This window comes from Entelurus aequoreus, linkage group LG12 (genome assembly GCF_033978785.1).
Source record: "Entelurus aequoreus isolate RoL-2023_Sb linkage group LG12, RoL_Eaeq_v1.1, whole genome shotgun sequence".
Lineage (NCBI taxonomy): Eukaryota > Metazoa > Chordata > Actinopteri > Syngnathiformes > Syngnathidae > Entelurus > Entelurus aequoreus.
This window is the reverse complement of record NC_084742.1, coordinates 5,350,257-5,366,286: the sequence shown is the minus strand read 5'-3', so window position 1 is coordinate 5,366,286 and position 16,030 is coordinate 5,350,257. Positions and strand designations below refer to the sequence as shown.

The 16,030-nt window shown below is 40.3% G+C and overlaps 1 protein-coding gene across 1 annotated transcript in view; it reads right to left on the bottom strand.

Moving 5' to 3' along the window:
• LOC133661372 (lysine-specific demethylase 5A-like) overlaps positions 1-16,030 on the bottom strand; it is a 38,080-nt gene that overhangs the window by 7,757 nt on the left and 14,293 nt on the right. The window contains exons 11-26 of the mRNA XM_062064530.1: positions 14,065-14,246; positions 13,819-13,981; positions 12,925-13,044; positions 12,650-12,844; positions 12,406-12,587; positions 12,217-12,341; positions 9,974-10,124; positions 9,763-9,883; positions 7,942-8,118; positions 7,695-7,873; positions 7,480-7,618; positions 7,227-7,406; positions 3,763-4,323; positions 2,607-2,765; positions 2,401-2,529; positions 2,179-2,326 (exon numbers count right to left, since the gene is read on the bottom strand). Of these exons, the coding sequence (XP_061920514.1) occupies positions 2,179-2,326; positions 2,401-2,529; positions 2,607-2,765; positions 3,763-4,323; positions 7,227-7,406; positions 7,480-7,618; positions 7,695-7,873; positions 7,942-8,118; positions 9,763-9,883; positions 9,974-10,124; positions 12,217-12,341; positions 12,406-12,587; positions 12,650-12,844; positions 12,925-13,044; positions 13,819-13,981; positions 14,065-14,246 (2,911 nt within the window). The remainder of the gene's footprint in view (positions 1-2,178; positions 2,327-2,400; positions 2,530-2,606; positions 2,766-3,762; positions 4,324-7,226; positions 7,407-7,479; positions 7,619-7,694; positions 7,874-7,941; positions 8,119-9,762; positions 9,884-9,973; positions 10,125-12,216; positions 12,342-12,405; positions 12,588-12,649; positions 12,845-12,924; positions 13,045-13,818; positions 13,982-14,064; positions 14,247-16,030) is intronic.

Genomic DNA, 16,030 nt, shown 5'->3' with positions numbered 1-16,030 from the left:
GGAATTTTGTGATGTAAACAGACGACTTAATAGCTGGCCACAATGGTGTCCCAATATGTCCGCAGAATCCGTGACGTCACACGCAAACGTCATCATACCGAGACGTTTTCAGCAGAATATTTCGCGGGTAATTTAAAATTGCACTTTACTAATCTAACCCGGCCGTATTGCCATGTGTTGCAATGTTAAGATTTCATCATTGATATATAAACTATCAGACTGCGTGGTCGGTAGTAGTGGCTTTCAGTAGGCCTTTAAATGGGTGTAATTTTGAATGTTTTTATGGTGCATGGACATTTTGTATAATGTCTACAAAGTTCAGTGAGCAGGTCGTGTTTTGTGTGACTATGTCTGTTGACAGTTTGTGTTAGTTGGATTATTTTTTTGCACCATGACTAGGGAAGGTTGTTAGCATTGGGTTGTATAGGAAAAATGCTGCACATACCTCCATTCAGAGCATTAAAGGTTATTGACCTGAATTGCTCATGGTGTCCAATAGATGGCGACATAGTATCAGCATCATAATTGTCAGACTATTAAAATTAATGCGATTTCCCTGTGGGTAAGATTTCTTATAAAACTCATGACGTCTCGCAGGCCAAATTGATGACGTCGGTGGGCCGCAGTTTGAACATCCCTGATCTCGAGACTTAAACGTTGAAAGTAAAAAAAAAAATGTATGACTTATTTTTTTAGCCCTTTTATGAACAGCCCTTTTGGATCCCCGATAATGTTAGTGGGATTTTTTTGTTAAAAACTGTCATTGCTCAAAAAGTAATAATGCATTAAAATAAATGTTGTTATGGATTATTGCCCTATTTAAAGGGGAACTGCACTTTTTGTTTTAGAATTTTGCCTATCATTCATAATCATTATGAAAGACATGACGACGGGTGGATTTTTTTTTTAATGCATTCTAAATATTAAATAAACTTAAATAAAATTATAGGATAGTTATACTTTAAATAAAGACAAGAAAAGCACGCTATTTGTAGACGGTGGGTGCAACAACAGCAACAAACATGGCATCTTAGACGCAAAGTTAAAAAATCATGAGATGCAACCTTACCCGAGCAAAAACGATGCATATTTATCTGGAAGAGTCTGGATACCAATTTCCTTGATTCAGCCACACACAAAGAAGTTGTAGACCTCCATGCTTTTCCAAGTTTCCATCTGTTTTGTCGTGTAGAATGGTGTCCGGAGCACAATCGTTAAATATGTCTGGGAACGCGACCAACGTAATCCTTGATATCACTCGACAAATCTTTTTTTTAATAAGTATAGGAATCTATTCCGTTGCATAGTTTGATTTTTTGCTGGTATCTGCTTTTTGCAGGAATAGTTCAGCCTCTTTTATACTCTGATAGTTTGTGCGCTACAACAGCCATCTTAGCTTGGTCAACCACCACTGGTTTTCACTTCTGGAAAGAAGTCACGTGTCGAAATACCAGCGGTTGGCAAGCTGGGGGAAACCCTGACAATTTTGTTTAGTTTTTTTCTTCATCGTAAAACACTTTGAACAATTTAAACTTCCGCCAAGTCTCAAAAGTGATTTTTCTGTGCGATTTTAAAATGAAAAATTAAATTGTATTGCAACATTTTATCCACTGCAAAATTGCACCAAGGTATTGATTCTTCAAGAGCAAAATAGTAACAGTGAATATGGAAGCTATTCATCTGGGAGTCTTATTTTCTCAGCGCAATCAGACAGGATTAACACACAGCAATTTTATTGTGAAGGCTAGAAGTTTGCACTTGTTTTTTCTGGCGCACTTGACACTGCTCTGCGTGGGAGACGAATACTGTATGTAAACAAAATAATAATAACAGTTTTAGTCAGATTCATACGTTGCATTATTGCAACGTAGTATAGTAGCATGGCTGCACGAGCCGAAACAAATATTTGCCAACAAAGTTGCAATGGCTTCTCTTCCTGTTTGTAGTTTCATGTTAAACGGAGAATCGGGTGATAATATCATGTTACTAAGTCGCTTACTTTCTCTTGTTACTTTTCTTGTTGTTGGCAGCTAATGTTAGCATAGTCAGCACACTGCTGCTGCTGCTGCTGCTCCATGCCCAAGACTACATTTGGTGATAATCAATGCTATGCCTTGTGAATTGATATTGCTAAAAATTTAAAGATATAAATCAATTATTTAACCCAGCCCTACTCACTTTGCACAACGGACTTGGAGGCTGACGAGTAGGCGTGTTCGGCGCAGAAAGAGGGTGTAACTGTCGGCCACATGTGACTAACCACCTCCTCGGACTTGACGGGGATCTCATCATCACAAAAAAGGTAGGGCTTGACTTCCCCTGGGTCCTGGTAGGAAGGAGACATGAAGATTTAGGGGTCTAAGCCAAGCCTTCGCTTATTCCAGAAGCTCTACACCTCACCTTCATGTCGTATCCATATGTCTCCCTGATGTCCTCATCCGAGTCGGTCTCCTCGTCATCGTAGTCCACAGACTGGCGAGGTGATGTGGCTCTGCTAAAGCCAGACTGCTGGAAGGTCTGAATGTGCCCCTAGGCAAAGAAAATAAACACATAGATCCCCAGAAATCATCTGTAATGAAAGATCTGCCGCATTAATATGCTCGTACCTGCAGGTCAGGATTGGCGGCTGCTTTCTGCAGCTCGGCATTGATGATCTTCTCCGTCTTCTCCCGGGCAGCTTGCTCCACCATGCGTTGGCTTAGTACGGACAGCTTGGCCAGAGCGGACGACAGTTCATCAGTAGCTAGAGCTTGACGTGCTCGGTCCTGGTTGTAAGTAAGTAGATATAAGGGTTACGATACAATTCAAACAGGATATATTGTAAAAACAGAACAAATCTATAAGTTTCGAAACAGAGTAGGAACGATTCGATTCTGTTAACATTTGTTGACGAAGACTTTCGGGTTTTCCACCTTCGATATGATACCAATATTGAAGCCTTCTGTATTGGCCGATACCGATATTGATCCTATACTGAAATTATTTTGTAGTGTAGAATGTTTGATCATGTGAAATTACTCAAACAGAGAACAACGGTAGGTATGAAAAACACTAACCTATTTATAATTAACCGCCTGGAGTAAACTTATGCTGTCTAAATTTAATTAGTTCTTAGGTGACACCTAAGGGCCACAATAATTCGTTAAGTTAGCTTATGATGCAGTAAGGTAAATGATGCTAATATTTTTTTAATATACGCTTCTGCCTTGGACTTTGTATTTGTAAGAAATATGTAACTAAAATGATTTGTTTATGTTGGCAAATGTGGTATTTTGAACTGCAATATTCTTAAATTAAGGACATTAATTAAGTATGTCTAGCTTGTGTGTGCTCTTATGTGCTTAGCTGTTGTGTAGCTGCTAGCCTATAGCCTTACCATGTTTAATGTCTTCACTAAAAATAGGAAAAGACAAAGCTTGTGTGCCTTTTAGAGGACATTTAGCTGTTGAGTGTTGCACAAGTAGGACTTGTTGTATTTGAGTCTCATATCAGAGAGTTGGGATGTTTTTTTTTGGGACACCCTTAGTAGACAATCTTTTTTACATACTGTACATACACACATCCATACTTACAAGCGTTGTTTTGAAGACAAACTGTGGTTGCTACTCTTGCGCAATGCCTGCTCCATTCTTGTACACCAGTTTAATCTAAAGATTCTGCTATTGATGCAGCCGAATCGCTTGCTTGTCAAACCGGATATCCAGTCGTGTTGGTTTATCTTTTATAACCCTAATTTGTACTGTTGTAATTTTGAATCCATACCTGCCAGCTCATGGCCCTCTCAGTCAAACACTGAAGGGCCTCTCCTTCTGGAAGACGCACCGGAAGCTTCTGCAGCGACACCAGCAAAGACAGGATGGTCTCTAACCTGGGCCGTCTCGACCTCTGACACAGCGGGCACAGAAATTTAGAGTCCTTGCTATTGCTTTGCCAACCAACGCCTATCTTCTTTTGCGACCCCGTCTTAGGCAGAGGCACGCACACGCCGTGGAACCAGTCTTTGCAGAGCTCGCACTGCAGCATGAATCCGCTTGCAGTCTTGCGACACAAGCAGAACTTGACTTCCTCGATGCGGTCTGCCATGGCCATCTTGGCCAGGTTGGCGGCGCGGAGGGAATGGATGGCCTCCATCTCTTTTTGCTCCTTTGCTTTGAAGGCGGCGACCACGACGGAGGGGTCTCGCACCTCCTCTCGGCTCTCATCCAGTTCACTCAAGGCGTCGGGATCGAAGCCTCCTCTCTCCTTCTCCATGAGCTCCCTGACTCGCTTCCGCTTGCTCTTGCTGTTCCCGTAGACGCCGACGTCCACACGAGGACTGAGGACCTGAGAGGAAAATATCAATTATTACACATGTAATGTTTGCACCACTCAATGGTAAGGATGGGTACACACATCAGGGGTGACCAAAGTGCGGCACGGGGCTAATTTTTTAACGGCCCGCGGCACATTCTAAAAATGCTATATTAAAAAAAGCCCAGAAAAAACATACAGAGGGGAATAAAAGAGCAAACGGGTGTAAAAGTTGAATATCATAGTAAAAAGTTTAAATGTTGACGCTCACATCACAAAGCTGACATGCAAGCTATTTATTTTTCCTAAAAAAAACCTTCTGTAAATTCCGGACTACAAGCTGCTACTTTTTTTTCTACGCTTTAAACCCTGCGGCTTATTAAACAGTGTGGCTAATTTATGGATTTTTCTTCGCTGACGGTCAAATAGTTTAAGAAAAACAAAGCAATGACACTGAATAGATGTGTTATTGTTTGTGCTAAGGTGCCATCTTTTGGATGAGCTCGGTCACTGCGGGTTGCATTGCCCTTCATTTTAGACTGAGCTTTGAACCGGAAATAGAAGTGCTGTTCTATCTGCTAGTCATCCATAGTGTTTTTACTTGTATGGATTCTTCATTCATCACTTTAAGCAATGTTTGTAAGTTGTACAATACAACAAACAATTTTTACTTATTTGTGATGTCTGTTAAGAGCTTTTTCATGGATATTTGTATGTGCTATTGTAATGTAATTAAGCTAGCGTCGTTAGTTTTAGCTAATATGCTAACACATTTATGATGTTTACGGATGTCTTTGTTAGTATTATTAACTTACAATGGCATTATTTTTGATTATTTTCAATTTTGTTAATTTACCAAACGGTTACCGTGGACTTATTGAGTATGTTTAGCTGAATGGAGAGCTAAATTCTACAGTTAGTGTGTCAATGAGGTTTGTTTAGTTTGATCAGCTGTTTTACTGCCGTGTTAGAGACACTGTTTGGAAACAATTAAGGTATGTAAATATACATTTTCAAAATATTTCTGTGTGAATAACTCATTTCACACGTACGGCTAATATATGGAAAACAATTTTTTCCTTCTAAAAATTAGCGGCTCCGGCTTATATACCGGTGCACTCTATAGTCCGGAAAATACTGTATATATTCTGGTTTTGAAAATAAAAAACATAAATCCACATCCTTTGATTTTCCAGTGTGTGTCTCTTACTGGAAACATTTTTACATATTTACAGACACAAGTACCATTCGGTGCTTCTGAAACGGTGCCAGTGCTTAAAGGGTAATAAAAAATTAAAAACATAAAATATTTCACATTTCACATCACATGACAACCTCTGAGGAAGGCAACAGTTGTAGCCGAAACCGTCAGGTACGGAAGTAAACACACAGGTCTGGCTATAAGAATAAGAAATTGCATATAAAAATGTTGTTGAAAAATAATGCATTTTTATTTTTAAGGATTTTGTGACTTGAGAGTTGCCCAGAATTGTACCGGTAATTAAGATACTTTCAAAATGTAAATAAAATGTTAAATAATAAATCCAACAATATGGAATACAAAACAAAGCATATTGTCAAATTATCACAGCGAAACCAGAACAATTACAGAACAGTGAATGTGCAAAAACAAGCTTATGTAAGCTATTTTACTGTGACCCTTATTTTTTCAGATAGGATTTAGCATGCAGGCCTTTAATTGTGAAGGCCAGAAGTGTACTGTTGGTCTTTGGGGCTCTTAACCATCGCTGTGTTTTGAAAAGAGACGAGACGAGGTTGTGTTCAGATAAAAAGTCGAGTTCCTGCCTGCCGTCCATTTTTCACATCAAGTTTGCTTTTTCATCTGCTTGATAGTTTTTCTGTTGTTTTCCTGTGTTTAGTGTTTCTTCCTGACTAGCGCGCTTATTTTTGTTCCACTTCCTGTTTTGGTTATGTTATGTTTTTGCATGACTCCAGCACTGTTTCAGAGCACTATTTCAGAGCGCTGTTTTCCACACATGCTCTTGATTAGGAATCACGTGAATCACCCGCCTCTGATCACTAATCGAAAGGGTTTATCAGTCAGTGTCGCCTTCCTTGCGACATCTGTTCATTTGTCTATTGTGACTACCGTATTTTCCGGACTTTAGAGCGCACTGGTATACAAGCCGCACCCACTAAATTTTAGAAGAAAAATATTTTCCATATATTTACCATACTATAAGCCGCAGATACATGTGTTGTGAAATGAATTATTTACACAGATATATTTTCTGAATGTTTATACCTTAATTGTTTCCAAACTGTGCCTATAAGACGGCAGTAAAACGGACGATCAAACAAAACAGAAAAGTCATTGTCATAGACCCACGAGCTGCGAAATTTAGCTCTCCTATCAGCTAAACAAACTCAATAACTTCACTACGACATTTTGGTGAATTTACTGAGGAATTTTTTAAACTGAAACAATACAAAAATAATGCCATTGTAAGTTAATAATACTTGCACCGACACTCGTAAATGTGTTATCATATGAGCTAATGCTAACGACGCTAGCTTCATTACATTATGATAGCACATACAAATATGTGTGAAAACACTCCTACAGACATAGCACGGTTCAGTAAGTACCGGTAAACATTATTTTAGTTATATTGTAAAACTTACAAACGTTGCTTGGAGTGATGAATAAAGAATACATACGAGTAGAAACGCTTTGGAATATTGAAAGACGGAAAGGCACTTGTACTTTTGGTAAAAAGCTCTAAAAAGAAGGGCACCGTATCACCTGCATTAAGCAAAGTCATCCAAAAATGGCACCATAGCACAAACAATAACACAACTCTTCAGTGTTTTCAGGGGTTTTTTGCATTATAAAAAAAGTAGCGGTCTGGTTACTATTGTGCACGCACAACTTTCAGTACCCGTCCCTACTCAATGGCAGGTCCTTGTCTCACCTGGAGTAGCGTGTATGTTGAGTTCTTCTTGAGGAACGTGCGTGCTGTCCTCTCCCTCCAGGCTCGCGCTGAAGCCACCTGAGATTCCACCTGGGCCAGCGGGTCAAGTCGGACTGGGATGGAGCGTCCCCGTGCCAGTAGGCTTTCCAGTTGCTCCAGGTAGGCGTAGCTGCCACCACTCTGTGTATGGACAAATGGCTTCTTTACACGTGCAAATTCATTATTCTGGCATTAACGAGAATGTAGTCTATACCTGAATAGCCTCCACCTTGGCTGTCCACTCTTTGGCTTTCTGCAGGGCCTCTCGTAGAGCCAAGATATTAGGTAGGTATGCTGGAATGTTCCTGGCCTCCAGCACGATACTTTCTAAGGTCACGATGCCGTGTCGAGGCCTTGTTCAATAAAGACAAGAGAGGAATGACTTTAAAAGCTACAGTAGTTTGTGTGTATTTGAAAGTCTAGTGATACCTGGCCTGCAAGCAAGCACGAGCCTTGTCCTCCCATCTCTCTGAGACTGTCAAGATCTCCTGCAGCTCAGCCATCGCCTTCTCCACAGCGTGATGGGGCGCCAGGCCCACCCCGGAATCGATCAGCTTCTTCATGAGCTCCAGAGTGACGCGATGAGGCTCCGTCAGGGTGATGCGGACCTGGTGTGTGACACGGATGTTACGCGCAGCGTTTAGGACAACCTAAGTAATCGTAATTAGAGGCAAACCTCATCAAGCCAACGAGCCTGCTGGAGCTCCTGTTTGAGCCGGGGGAGCTCAGGTAGCTCCACATCAAGGCCACTGCCGAGGTCCAATAGGGCCTGGAGCTTGGAGGAGTCGGGCAGCTCGTCCACTAGCGCCACCTGAGCTCGCTCATGGAAGTCCTCCACATTCTCCAGCAACTCCTGTGAAAATATAATACAGTGATACATCAACGTTTCTCATACATTCATTTAATTGTGGCAGCCTGCCCTATATAGAAGTTGGGATTGTAACTCTTCTTTTTAACACACCTCTTACGCACATACCACAGCTGACTTCTGCTGACCATGCATATTTTCATCAATATTGGGATATATCAGACATACAATGAAGTGTACATTATCTTTAAAAATCACGGAACCCTGAAAACGTCATGCTTTTTATTTATTTAATCGCATATGCAAATTATATTGTCAAAAGGAATATTTCCCTACCTTTGAGCGAAATGGAAGGCCTTAGAAGCAACTAGCTTTGGCCTTGGTTTTGCAAAAAAAAGATAAAAACAATGATATCTTACCCTTTTTCTTATCCAGAGAAACACGCACATATTATTTCCTCGAGTTTTAATGGTGTTAGAATGTACAAGGTGCGGCGAGTGAATGTGGACAAGAATGTATGTGTGGTTAACACATACGCCAAGTTAACTTTTGGTTTCAATCTCCGCCAAGGAACAAAAGCCTATGTTGAGAGCAACCATTTTAGAGAAGGCTCCAGCCTTTAGACAACCTGGTTTCCGGCGCTGGTATTGCTATTGCTTGTACTTCTTTTTTGTAGAATAAATTGTTAATCTTCAATTCTAGTCCCATCTCTTTATTTACATAACCTTAGAATAACTCTTCCCTGTAAAAGGGAGGGTTCCAATAATATGTAAGACGCAAGCTCACGTCTACTGCTGCATGAAATTTAACTGTCACACGAATGTCAATAACTTTATTTTCTGTTGCTAAATCAGGTTTAAAAACATGAGATAACGTCATACATTTTTAAAGACACAAAATAAAAAAATCAGTTTTACACATCCACACACGAACAAATATTTTTGAATCACGGCAAATTACACGATGATGATTAGCCCCCGCGACCCATTCCACAGATACAATCTTGTGGGAAACACTGTATATGTTCATTTTCAGTCAGTCAGTCCGTGTTGCCAAATTAGTTTATGTATTCATGTTTATGGCCGCCCTTTTAGACAGTTAAATAGTTGGGCATGCGCAACATAACCGGCGTAAACAATATACTGCGGCTCGCCGCAATCAAAAAATAAATACATTTTTGTATTTTTTTTTAGATTTTAATATACAAAAAAGTAGCACTTCATCTTACAGATATGTGAATAATTTAAAAGGACTATTTAAATGTCTGCCAAACTAAATTCCAATATTCAGGGAGGGCAGGACGACATATATGTAAAATATACCAGGGGTGCACAAAGTGCAGTCTGTGTTACATTATAACAATAAAATAAAGAAAAACAATATGATAATAAAAATTATATAATGTAACAGTGTTGATACTTATATGTACTAATAATACAAATTTGTTTTAAAATTGGTTAAATTTTTAACCTTTTTCAAAAATACATGTCATAGCCAGCAATGCAAATTATGTAAGGATGTCACATTAACACGCCTCCACCATGTCCTGGTCACACCTCCACCGCTACAAATAAAATTGCCAATCTGCGGGAAACACTTTACTGTATCAAAAAATATACTACATGGTTGGGAACATTCTTAAATCTGCATTGATGCTTTGATTTATCATGGAAGTTAGTAGGGCTTGACCTTGACTTGTCGGGCCTGGCTGATGATGCAAGGCAGCCTGTAAAGCTGCTCCACAAAGGCCTTCAGCTCGTCCACAGTTAGCTTGCTGCGGGTCCGGCTGTTCTCAGAACGCAGGCGGTTACTGTGAAGTCAAGTAAAAACAAGTCACTTTGTGTTTGCCAAGTATCCTACATGGTCTGTACATTGCTTGTGTACATGGACGTCAGCCTACCTGTGTCTCTGTTTGCGACTGAGCAGCAGCTGGGCTACAGAAGAGCACGTCTCGGCCTCTTTCACCATCTCCCTCAGGCGGCGCAATAGAGAATTCTCAGGGTACTTCCTGTCCTCGGCATCCTCCAGCAAAACTTTGAGCTCAATAAGATCTGTGTGTGAAAAAAGGGACATAAACACATATACAAACAAGTTAAAAGAGTCAAATTATGCAAAACCAACTTTTATTGACTGATGGTACCCGTTTTTGTGTATTTGGGGTCCCTTTAAGTACAGAAAATTAAAATTTGAACTATTGTAAACTATCTGTTTGAGATTTGCCATGACTTATGACATATGCCAACATCAGCGGATATCTCCATACATAGAAAATGTTTTCCTAGTTTCTTTGAGTTTGCCATGTTTAAAATTAATATTTTAGTAATATCTTGTCATAACATTTTAGTCTAAGTAACAGTTCTCATCTGATTTATGTTGTAATGCTTCTATAGGGTATTTTTTGTCCCAAGATAAAGACACCATTATGGCCCTGATACATTCCTGGAGTCTGGTGGGGATATCTCTAACCCCCCACACCTTAGAGCATGAGAAAAAGACTGCTGTGATGTTGGAAGAGCACTAATTTATATTGTATTTATCTTTTGGTCATGGATAACTCTTTAAATGTTTGTTTTTTGTGATTAATACTGCTTTACCCAATGTTTAATCAAAACATTTCTGTTTTAGCTAGTATCCCAATCAGATATAGTCTGTTTTGTTCATCCTCCTCCCTCTTCTTTCCCCACCCAGGATGGGACACTTTGCTTGAACCCCTCCTTGTTCTCCCATTCCCAAAAGCAATGTAAGGATCTGAAAGTTTTCATTGTCTTCCTTTTTCTTCGCATCCTTATTTCTGTCAGCAGCGTAAAACGTTCTCCTTTGTAAACTGATGTTCTTTAAGATCTCGAATAAACACTTAAAAGAACTTAGCTTTCTCTGGACATTTCTTTATTGAATAGGAAAAAATCCTAAACACCCCTAAAGCTAAAATGCTCTGTTATTGGTTATATATCAACCAGTGCAGCTCTCTACACATCCAGCCAGTTATGAAAAAGTAAGAAGTGCCTGTTTTACTTTTGTGCTTCGGGACAATGTACCAACTCGGACATGAAGCACAGAGACCGGCTTTATTGTCCCAGGGAATATACAGAAGGATTTACCCAAAACTACATTTTGGGTAGTACCTGCTTGTCAATGGTATATTCTTATGCTTATTATGTCATTTTTAATGCTTTTTTATTTATTTTATTTTTTCTAAACCTTGCATGCCAGTGTGTTTTTCTATTCTTGTAAACTACTGGAAATGTGAATTTTTCTGGGAGATGAATAGAGTATCTATGTTAACTCCAGAGACATTTAATACAATTTATAGCGACGGTGGATACAATGCAACGGTAAGTCTAAACTCAGTAGATATATGACGATTATCTGATAATTAGCATCCTTGGGACCATTGCTATTATAAGCAAATAGCAAGTAGGACGTTGACAAATGTTGTTACAGTGTTAGGGTTTAGCATACATTGTTAGCGTTTTGTATTACATTTTAACAGTCTTGTTTGTCTGTACTGCGCTATGTAACTCCTACTACATTACTCAGTGTCTGGCCGCACACTAGGAGGTGGGAAAAATGATCAATTCTAAATGAACAATTTATGTGATGATGGCCAAATGTCCAAATATGTATTATTTCTGTATGTTAAATAAAGTAATACAGACTCTTCTAAAAGGTGCCATAATGCTAATGATCTTTGAACAATAGTTCTAGGTTTGGTTCTGACTAACCATGGGAAAAACATTACCTAACATTCTTTTAACGTTATGTGATAGCTGTGTTAGAGATCATAATATCCATACAATCCGGTCACCGGCCGGCAATACTTTCAGCGATAAATATGAATGAATAGCTAGACAAAACATGCTTTGGAGCTGCAAGTTTATGGCAACTGGGGCCAACGTGTCTGAGCATTTTGTGGTTTTAAAATGCACAAAAATTAAATCAAGGATGCTTGCGCACCAAATAGGGACTTTTATTTATTTTTGCAATTAGCAGGTGGCTTGAAGATGGGTCTGCAGAGCTAAATAGATGCAAAATTTAGACCAAAGCCCCACCATGTTATGTAGGCCACAAGGACGTAGGTAAAATATAAGCTAAAAATTGTCATATGACCCCTTTAAGGTAAGGGTGTAGCAGTCAGGTACACACCTTTCTTGTTCTTCTGGTCTGCTGACAAGGCCTCACTGACCCTCTTTGCCCACGTGTCATATGACTGTGCACGATTCTTCACACCATACATCATGGCCGGAAAGTCGTCCAGATCATAGCGATACCTGAAAACAGAATATAAAGATATGAAGTGGACGTTCGCAGGCTGTTAGAAAAATAAGACCTGACCTGAGGCACTTGTTGCTCAGAGGACAGTCACAGAGATCTGCTGCATGATGGAGACAAACCAGGCGATCTGGACTACAGGAGCAAGTCAGCGCAGACAGGAAGCAGGTGGTCTTGCACTTGTGGCACTGGCGTTCATCATCAGGCACCAACTCAAAAACCTCCTGCTCAGTGGACAGCACACCCTGCGGGCAGAATGGACGCCATTGTAACTAGGAAGATACAAATCATCAACAAAATAGCTTACCATTTCTTGTACCGCCTTCCTGAGCTTTGTCTCCTCCTCCAGCATCTCCCCCATCTCTTTGACGACAGCGGCGGCGAGCTCCACATCGAGGCTCTCCGGGTCGGCTGCCATCTTGCACAGCAGCTCGTCGTGGGAGAAGACGCAGTAGCGTCGCAGGCGCCGGTAGTGGGCCACGCACTGGCGGCCCATTGGGAGCTGCGGTACAAGAAAAAAAACATGCGTGACGACTGTGGGGGAATTAATTTCTCTTAATGGAGCAAGAATTTCTGTCTCACCCAATCAGCCGTGCAGAAGTTAACAGCTTCTGCAAAATTGTAGCCCTGGTTGAAGCCACTGTGGTACGCTCTTGGGAAGGTCACCACAAACTCCCCTGCACACTGATTGGTCCTGTACACCTGAAGGAAAGGACATCCAAACATGTCATTCAGAAGCAGTATATTCATGAATGAATAACGGTCTGCACAGCACATTGTAAAAATAAAATGACAAACAAAAAGTGGAATTAAAGAGGTGTAATGCAAAGACAAAAAGTTGAAATGTTGACACTGACAACACAAAGCTGTCACACAGGCTGTTTTTTCCTTAAAACTGTCGTTACATTTTTTTTTATATTTTATTAAATTATTGACCTTTTCAAGGCTTAAATTAAATCATACATTACATTTTTGGGAACATATTGCATGTTTTGGGGTTTTGCCATATAAAAACATAGGATTTCTTTGATAAAAAGGGCATAAAAGTAAAAATAATAACTTTCAATCTAAAAGTTGATCGAGAGATTCAAGCATTGAAAGTAAAAAACAAAAATTATATATGAAAATTCAACCAAAAGCTTGTGGATGGCTACCAAATGCACCTTATTGCAGTGAAACTTGCCAAGGGACATGTAACCAAATATAAACAATGCTGTATACTTTTGACCCAGCAGATTTGGTCACATTTTCAGTAGACCCATAATAAATTCATAAAAGAACCAAACTTCATGAATGTTTTTTTGCTACAACAAGTATGTGCTCCAATCACTCTATCACAATAAAATAAGAGTTGTAGAAAGTATTGAAAACTCAAGACAGCCATTACATTATGTTCTTTACAAGTGCATGTAAACTTTTGATCGCGACTGTATATATACACAAAGTTACATACAGGCAATATCCAAAGTTACATACAGGCACGCCATGCTCCATGAGGATGTTGGGGTTCATAATGGTGACAAGCTGATGAAGGAGGTCAGGCTGGGAATCAAACAGCTCCGGTGCCAACTTTTTCATAACCGCTTCCAGCTGCTCTGCTGCGGACGCCGGCACGCCGTACCAGGTCTTTGGCTCGCCCCTAAAAATCAAATAAAGGACCTCAATAGGTGCTTTCACGAGTCACGACACACAAATGTTATACTTCGCATCGCATGGCCTCACCAGTGGAGGAAATTAATTGAGTAACTCCAGTGGTCCTCAATGTGCCAACAGAAGGAGGAGAAACACATGCCCACGTAGAGCCAGGGCACCTTCATTCCTGAGATGTCCACATTGATGTGAGTGAGGACGGACTGCTCCAGCACAGGCATGTTGTTTAGATTCCACCCGGAGTTGGCATACTCCTAAACAGGAGACATCAAATATGTGGGTTGGGTTAAAAAAGCCATTTGAACACTGTTGAGTCGGAGTAGGAATCTTTGGGCACCTGACGATTTGATTCTAAATTGATTACAGTGGAACCTTGATTTACGAACCGCTCTATTTGTGAACTTTTCAGTTTATAAACTTTTAGTTCCAACCAAATGTGCCTCTGTGTATGAACGCTTCATTCATTCGTTTCACGCCTGCAGTAAAAAAAGCAGGGCGCAACATTGTTGCGAAGGCAGAGCCCTCCATTTCACTTGCTGCACAGTACACTACCAGTCACTTCTCAGTGCTTCAGCGTGTGTGCCTCTTTTCTGTGTTTTATAACCTTTTGACAAGTTTTGTCTATTTGGCTAACTCAATATGAGTCCCAAAATCTCAACAAACCACCGTAAAAAAGGGGGAATCTCTGTGGAGTAAAAAAAAAAAAAAACTGTTTGCGTGAGTTCATTAATGGCGCTAGCAAGTATGTAAGAATCGACCAAGCAGGCTTCATACCACAGCAAGTTTTAATTGACCGGACTTTTCTCGAAAAATACGCCAGAGCATCATACTTGCCAACCTTGAGACCTCCGATTTCGGGAGGTGGGGGTGTGGAGGGCGGGGTGCGTGGTCGGAGGGGGGGGGATGGGGGCGTGGTTAAGAGGGGAGTATATTTGTATATTTACAGCTAGAATTCACCAAGTCAAGTATTTCATATATATATATATATATATATATATATATATATATATATATATATATATATATATATATATATATATATATATATATATATATATATATAAGAAATACTTGACTTTCAGTGAATTCTAGCTATATATATATATATTTATTTTATTATATATATATATATATATAAATAAAATAAATACTTGAATTTCAGTGTTCATTTATTTACATATATACACACACATAATCATCTACTCATTGTTGTACTTGAAAGACTTGATCAAATACACAGTAATGAAAACACAGTTCTTCTACTAACTGTACTGTGCTTGCTGCTTACTAAAAAAAAAAAAACAACACTTACCTTTCACTATTTGAGTAGCCTTTGTTCTGCCATTTGCGTACTGGCGAGCGATCTCTGAATCCGGGAACATACCCTTCACGGATTTGTTTAAGACATCCGCAAATGAGAACGGGATGTTGCTTCCAGCTATCAGCATAGCCATCTTTGTCTCGGCATATGTTACACCCTCGGGACTCCATTTAGCGAGGTGGCCCATAATACTGGGCTGGGACAGGTGCTGCGTTGCTGCCGCTTTGTGCTTCGCTGTCCGTTCATGAATGAGTATATGCGTTCGGCCACCGTGTTCAATGGAGAAGTCTGTTCTACAAAATTTGCAGGCAGCATTCCCCTTCCCCTTCGAACTGCCCTGGATAAACTGAAATTATTGTTTCCATTCGTTTTGGAACTTACAAGCGTATTTCTTCATCTTACTCGTCGTCGGCGTCGCCATGGCTGTATCTTCCTCGTTCTTCTGCTTCGTCTCCTTGCTGTGTGCTCAGTTGTGCACTCTCTAAAAGCCGTAGATGTTAAAACGTGATTGGGCAGGCACGCTGTTCATATCGTGGGAAAGTGGACGTGAAAACAGGCTGTCCTCACTCAGGTCCGCATGGCGCTGGAGGGGGCGTGGCCTCCAGCTCCGGCTGAAAATCGGGAGATTTTCGGGAGAATATTTGTCCGGGGAGGTTTTCGGGAGAGGCGCTGAATTTCGGGAGTCTCCTGGAAAATTCGGGAGGGTTGGCAAGTATG